The 7,392-nt window shown below is 33.7% G+C and overlaps 1 protein-coding gene across 1 annotated transcript; it reads left to right on the top strand.

Annotated features, from left to right (window-relative positions):
* Positions 1–5,253: 5,253 nt before the first annotated feature.
* On the top strand, positions 5,254–7,018 carry LOC112010706 (UPF0481 protein At3g47200). The gene has a single exon (XM_065781731.1). The coding sequence runs from the start codon at positions 5,353–5,355 to the stop codon at positions 6,883–6,885; it is 1,533 nt and encodes a 510-aa protein (XP_065637803.1). The 5' UTR covers positions 5,254–5,352; the 3' UTR covers positions 6,886–7,018.
* The last annotated feature ends 374 nt before the right edge of the window (positions 7,019–7,392 follow it).

The raw sequence follows: 7,392 nt of genomic DNA on the forward strand, positions 1-7,392 counted from the left end.
GTAAAGAAAACTTTACCATGTTGACTAAAATAAAGAATGACTGAAAACTCGCTGGAGTTTATGCAGATTGCAGTAGCCCAAGAGAAGAAAGAGAAATGGAATGACAAAGAAGTTCAAGGGGAAAAAGAATTCATATGGGGAGGAAGAAATAAGATGAAGGAGGACTAGAGAATCTTGAGAGAGATCAAAGAAGAGTAGCAAATGGCCGAAGAGTGCAAAAAGCAAGACAGTAAAGGGGTAAGGCGTGCTATTGCCTATTCGTGGATAGGCTTACATGTTAATGTGTTATTGAAAAAGTCTAGAACATAAAAATTATCACAAATTCTTGTCACAAACTTGGTAGAATGTGATTGGTGAAAAAAAAAATGATAGGCCTACGTGTAAGTGATAAATAAACCACTTACAAACTGCCACGTTAGAGTTTTGGCAAAAAAATTATGGAATAATTTGTGGTCTTAAAATTACTCTATTTTATCTCTGGTAAGAGTAGAAAAAAAAAAAAAAAAAAAAACTAAAAAATTGAGAATCGCATCACTAACATTAATTAATAAATTATTTTTTTATGAATTGTCCACGTGCAAAACCATAGGACTAATTTTTTTTTTTAAAATTATTTTTTAGCATTGGAACTATTTCAGTTTCGTTTGAAATTTCTTATTTCCGTAGATTTTTTAAATAGTATTTATCAAAATATATACTTCTTTTTTTGTAATTTTTATGTTAATATGTCATAAAAAGCTGAAAGTTATTTTATTTTTTATTAAAAACTAAAAGTTATATTATTTGAAAAAAAAAAAAAAGAACTGGGACAAAAAAATACTAAGTAAAATATTTAAAAAAAAAAACCATGGTGCTGGGTTATACTACAAAAAAATGGGTTTCTAGCCGCGTTTCAAAAACGCAGCTATAGGATTAGAGCCGCGTTTGCAAACGCGGCCTAAATAACGCAGCAACAGGCCTATAGAAAAACGCGGCTATATCCCAGCTTGCTATAGCCGCATTTTTAAAAACGCGGCTATAGGTTTTTTAATAACACAAAAAAAAATTTTGGGTTTTTTTTTTTCCCGGAAAACAAAAAAAAAAATATTTTGTGTTTTTTTTTTTCCAGAAAATTCAAAATTCGAAATTCAAAGAAAAAAATTCAAAATTAAACGCAAATCCAAAAAATTCAAAATCAAACACAAACTGAAAAAATTCAAAATCAAATACAACATACTCACAATACAAAAACACCCAAAAAATTCAAAATCAAACACAACATACTCACAATACAAACACATCCAGAAAATTCAAAATCATACACAATGTACCCCAAAATATAAGAACACATACCCATTTAAACATAATCACAATATCAGCAACATAGTAGCACAAATTCAAGCACAGATCCAAAAAATTCAAAATCAAATATTGCTTGAATATCCACTTCATTCAAAATTTTCAGCATCTCCTCCATTTTCTTACTAACTAAACATAAACTAACAAAAAAAAAAAAAAAAAACTAGATCTATTGACAAATCAGTGTACTTGAGATGAAGAAAAAAAGAAAGAAAAAAAAAAGTAGTAGTAGCTCCAAAGAAACAAAGAAAAAAAAAAGTTACCAGATAAGAAGAAGGCAAAAAAGAAAAAATAAAATAGAGTTACCCAGATATGAGGAAGGAAGAAAGAAAAAGGAAAAAAAAAGAAAAAGAAGAGATACACAGATGTGAATAACGAAGAAAGAAAAAAGAAAAAAAAAATTACCCAACTATGAAGAAGAAGGAAGAAAAAAAAAAAAAAAAAAAAAAGAAGGAAAGAAAGAACCTGAAGAGCTACGGTAGAAGAAGAGTGAGGGAAGAATGAAGAAAGAAAGAGATAAGAAAGAAAAAAGAAAGTGGGGTAGGTGAAGATGTAGGTGGGAAAGGGGGGGGGGGGGGGGGGGTGCACGTGGGAAGCTGAAGGAAACTTTTTTTTTTTTTTTTTGTTACATATAGCAGCGTTGTTACATATAGCCGCTATAGGCCCCCCTTATTACATATACGGTTGGAGTTGTAGCCACTTTTTCCAAAAATGTGGCTATAGATCACCATAAAAAATCTTTATTCGACCAGACATCCTTTAAAAAATTATTCTACTGGAGCTATAGCTGCGTTTTTCAAAAAACGCGGCTACAACTAACTTATAGCTACGTTTAAAAATGCGGCTTAAGGTCAGCTATAGCCGCGTTTTAAAAAAATGCAGCTATAGGTCGCCCTAAAAAAATTTTATTCTACTGGGCTTATAGCCACGTTTAAAAATGCAGCTATAAGTTAGCTATAGGCACGTTTTTCAAAAACACAGCTATAGCTGGAGGCTTTAGTCGCGTTTTTTATAAACGCAGCTATAGCTAGAGGCTTTAGCTGCGTTTCTAGGAAACGCGGCTATAGGTTAGTTATAGCCGCGTTTTTTGTAAAAGCGGCTAAAAAAAATGCGGCTATAGCCTGCGTTTTTTGTAGTGCGTTTGGGCCCACTTTTCCTTTAGTAACATCTGATTTGGGCCTTTGGGCTTATCCAGGCCCAACCCTCTTTAATCTGAGTTGAATTCCTCAAGTTTTATTGGTTTGCTTACTTGGGTCCATTACCTAGGCCCTTGTGGACGTTCAGCATAGGGCATGCCTAGACCTGCAAGCCCATTTTGCGTTAATAGCTCTAGTGTATTTGCCTTCGTTAATCTGAATCATGGCTTGCCCGTGGGCCTGTTTAGCTTGGGCTCACCTTTGGTCTTGGGCTTGTGACAGCCCCCAAAAAAGTAACCCAGAACACTCTTTTATTGTTTAAACTTTGAAGCATGAATGAAAACATAAAAGTAACACTGTACACAGTTTTTATAGTACAATGAAAACATAACACAGTACACAGTTATGTTGTAGGCTTGACGCAAAAGAATAATTGAATAAACAACAGTTTTATTGCTACAGTATATACCAAACTTGCTGGGTAAATAAAGTCCCTTCTATGTGTATCAAAAGTGTACTTGTTTCTTAATTTTGTTTGAAGCACGATTCATCATCACGTAAAATGCTTTCTAGTTCTCCTTTCTTTAGGAAATGTTGGTGCGAACTATTAAAGGTTTAATCATAGCAAAACTTTCACAAAATTGCCGTACATTATATACCAATCTTGCTGCATAAAGATGGAGGTATAACTTATAAGCCACAATTTATACGAAAAGTGTGTACAGTTTGAAACTTGTACAACACATACCACTCTTGCTTTAGTAAAAGTAAAAATATAGTTTTGTTCGTGCTAGCTCCACATCAAACCTATATCATATAACAATTGTTACGACTTCACAAAAGTGTGTACATTTGTTTCTTTGATATATGAATAAAGTTCAAATTAAATACTCATGTGGGCTCCTCTTTTTTTTTTTTTTTTTTTTATATACCAAACTTGCTGGGTAAATAAAGTCCCTTCTATGTGTATCAAAAGTGTACTTGTTTCTTAATTTTGTTTGAAGCACGATTCATCATCACGTAAAATGCTTTCTAGTTCTCCTTTCTTTAGGAAATGTTGGTGCGAACTATTAAAGGTTTAATCATAGCAAAACTTTCACAAAATTGCCGTACATTATATACCAATCTTGCTGCATAAAGATGGAGGTATAACTTATAAGCCACAATTTATACGAAAAGTGTGTACAGTTTGAAACTTGTACAACACATACCACTCTTGCTTTAGTAAAAGTAAAAATATAGTTTTGTTCGTGCTAGCTCCACATCAAACCTATATCATATAACAATTGTTACGACTTCACAAAAGTGTGTACATTTGTTTCTTTGATATATGAATAAAGTTCAAATTAAATACTCATGTGGGCTCCTCTTTTTTTTTTTTTTTTTTTTGAATGGAATAGTGTGGGCTCTTCTATTTGGGCACTTTTAATGCCCTCAAATTGGTGAGAGGACCCCATAATTTTTATCAAATAGTATAATATCATATGTATTTAATAATCTTAAACAAATTGTTTCTCGTACACATTTTTTTGGGGAAAGAAATCCATATCTAGCTAAGAAAGAAGAAATATAAAATATGTAATATGTATACGCACACTTTTTTTTTCCCCTTTTCCTTTTGATAAATTTCTTTCTCTAGCTTGAAAAATTATTTTGTCGCTTACTAATGAAATAGTAAGATTGTGTTTAATCCTCTGAAGTTATTAATAAGCATAAAGTACATGTGTATTCGTAAGTGGTTTTTGCAGACCCATTTGATTTAGCAGAGAAATGTGTTAGGTAGGCATTTCGTTCAAAGATTGGTCTCGTATGATATAATGATCATCAATAACAATTTACTTACACAAATGTCAAATAAAGTTAAAAATATGCGATGACAACCAAACTTTAGTCATAAATTTTGGAGCATTTTCAATAAATTAGTCTCAAGTATAGTTAAAAGCAAGACTAGTATATAATTAAAAAAAATTTCACCAAAAACAATAATAATTAAAAATTCCATGCTCAGTACATGTTAAAGAATACACAAAAGTTATATCATAAATAATTGAACTTTCAACCTGAATCAAATCAATTAATTGTAGATTAAAGCTTGAGATCACAAACAAATTTTTTTATTTTTCAAAATGATTCATCACGTGAGTTCAATCTATGATCATGTAGCAATATTTTAATTTCTCACATGCTTGTCACAATTTTATATATTATTCTTCAAAATTGACAGGGTCATTAGATTTTGTATGTGATAATAATGATTATTTTTGGAAAGATTATCAATTAAATCATACAAAATATATATGTTTCCCTTTTTCTTCAAAAAATAAAAATAAAAAAACGTTTTCCATTTAGGAAATTTCTAGTATATTTTATCAAAGTCATATATATAGTTGCTGCTTTAAAATGTATCAATATTTTCTTCTGAAAAAATGTATCAATATATAGTCACTATTTATTACTATAAATAGTAAACGAACACAACATGTTAAGCATGGTGATCAACCATTGGTTACAACAGAAGAAGATTCAGACAGTACTGCAGATCAGAGCAAGGATGACTGATTTGTCAAAACGACAGTAGTTTTGTATAGATTATTGTCACTAAACTACTACTCATTTATGATAACAGTATTTAGCTAGTCAGCTTATGATAACAGTATTGTTTATTATCGATTCCCTCCAAAACTCTGCTATATAATACTCTAAGCAGAGCCTAGACTGTAATTAAGAGAGAAACAATACAACTCGATTTCCTCATTATCTCTACAAACTCTCTCTCTCTCTCTCTCTCTCTCTCTCTCTCTCTCTCTCTCATATATTTCTTCACAACAAACATACAGAATTGAATCGCCTTATTGGGTGCAAACTTGCTACGGCCAAAATGGAGCATGTTATTTCCATGGACTTCGATTCGAGGAAGGGTATCGGAAGAGAAGCTGGTGAAACAAGCAGCGGCGCCACTGAGGAGGTCCAAACACAGGACATTGCAATCGAAACTACCCAGCTGGAAGAAAGGTTCAAAAGAGTGATGGAGGCTAGAGAAAAATTAGAAAATGCGGTCACTCAATCCCGAACACCAAAGATACAAAAGGTTACATTCTTGCTGCGAGATCACAAGGATAACATGAAGTTCTTTGAGCCTCGAATGGTATCACTCGGCCCTATCCATCATGGTAAGGAAAACTACCAGCTAGCAGAGAAGCACAAGCTTGTATTGACATATGAGTTCATTAAAGATAGTGGCAAAACTATACAAGAAGTATACAAGAAGGTTGAGGAGAATATCAAGGAATTGAGGGAATGCTTTGAGGAAGAGGTGACCGAGAAATATGATGATGAGGCACTCGCTTGGCTGTTGTTCGTGGATGGCTGTGCAATACTACAGTACATGTACATACAGTGTGCTAATCCTTCCAAGTTCAAAGAGTTGAGGATAAAACATGACAGAGTAGCCTTTGTACAACAGGATTTGTTTTTGCTGGAGAATCAGCTTCCCTATATTCTCCTTGAATGGTTGATGAGCTTGAGTGAGATGAAAAAGAAGTTGGAGGATTCGATTAATAAATTCATTGATGGGTTCCTTAGGGTACCAAAAGATCAGCATTCAAATTGCTGCCTAAATTGGTTATCAAAGCAACTCTGGCAGAGTGTATTCAAGCAGCAACAAGAAGACAGCCGTCGCTCACTGGAGTCACAAGATCAAACAATATCAGTGGATATTATGGAGCCCAAGCCCAAGCCCAAGCCCATCCATCTTCTCGACAAACTCAGGACAAGTCTCTTGGCTAAGCATGGTGGACAAGGGGCTAATACAAACGACCCAACGAGTCCAAACGACGATTGGCAATCCTATCGCAATGTTCAGGAGCTTCAAGCAGCAGGTATCTATTTGAAACTCAGTGAAAGTCATAGCTTGAGTCTGAGTGACATATATTTTAGTACATTATTCCCTTGTTTCGGATTTCTTTGGCTTCCTCCAATTAAAGTAGATGACTCAACCGGGCCCAAGTTTTTCAATTTGATAGCCTACGAGATGTGCCCGGATTTCGACAATGATTATGGGGTCACCTCTTACATATCCTTCCTCGATTCACTCATTGATGAAGCCAACGACGTTAAGGAGCTAAGGAAAGCAGGGGTACTCCAAAACTTTCTTGGCAGCGACCAAGAAGTGGCTCAACTCTTCAACGAGATAGGCACCGACTTGGTGCCCAACACCAAAATATATTTGGAGGTCAGATCCAGTATACAGGAGTACTACAAGAACAAGTTCTTGACCTGGACATCTCAAGTCATTCACGACCATTTCAGTAGCCCCTGGACGATCATAGCTTTCATTGCCGCATTTTTTGCACTTATTCTCAGTACTTTACAAACTTGGTACACGGTCCCCTGGCTTAATGAACTGGTATAAAAAGGGTAGTATTTGTTATACACTCTGTTACACACAAATATATACGAACAAGTGAAAAAGCAACTGAACTATGACTTAATTTTAGAATTTCAGTTACTTTTTTCGTGTGTTTGTAAACTTGCGTATAACAGTATATGTGCAATAAATTTTATCCATAAAAAATAAATAAATAAATAAGTGAAATTCTATTTAGCCTATTCAGTTTGCTGTTTCCAAATAAAAGTACCTTACGGCTCTGCACCCTTCATGAACGTAGCCGCAAAGGACCATCTCATTCTGTTCGTATACTTTCATTTTGTCATTTGTATGGAAGTACAAATTAAATAAGTTGGGTGAATGTACCCAATCACTATGAAAATGTTAAAGTTAATATTTTACAGCTGCCTGATTTTTATTTTCGCGTGAGGAGTGTTTGAGAGAAACTGTAATGAAAATTAATAAATATTTTGTCCACAAGAAGTTTATTTTATGATTTAGTTTTGCAATTAAATAAAATCACAATAATCA

The sequence above is a fragment of the Quercus suber genome, unplaced genomic scaffold (assembly GCF_002906115.3).
Source record: "Quercus suber isolate HL8 unplaced genomic scaffold, Cork oak 2.0 scaffold_276, whole genome shotgun sequence".
NCBI classification, from domain to species: domain Eukaryota; kingdom Viridiplantae; phylum Streptophyta; class Magnoliopsida; order Fagales; family Fagaceae; genus Quercus; species Quercus suber.

Bases quoted from the DNA above. Each gene is read 5' to 3' on its own strand.
- LOC112010706 (XM_065781731.1), top strand. From the start codon at position 5,353: ATGGAGCATGTTATTTCCATGGACTTCGATTCGAGGAAGGGTATCGGA.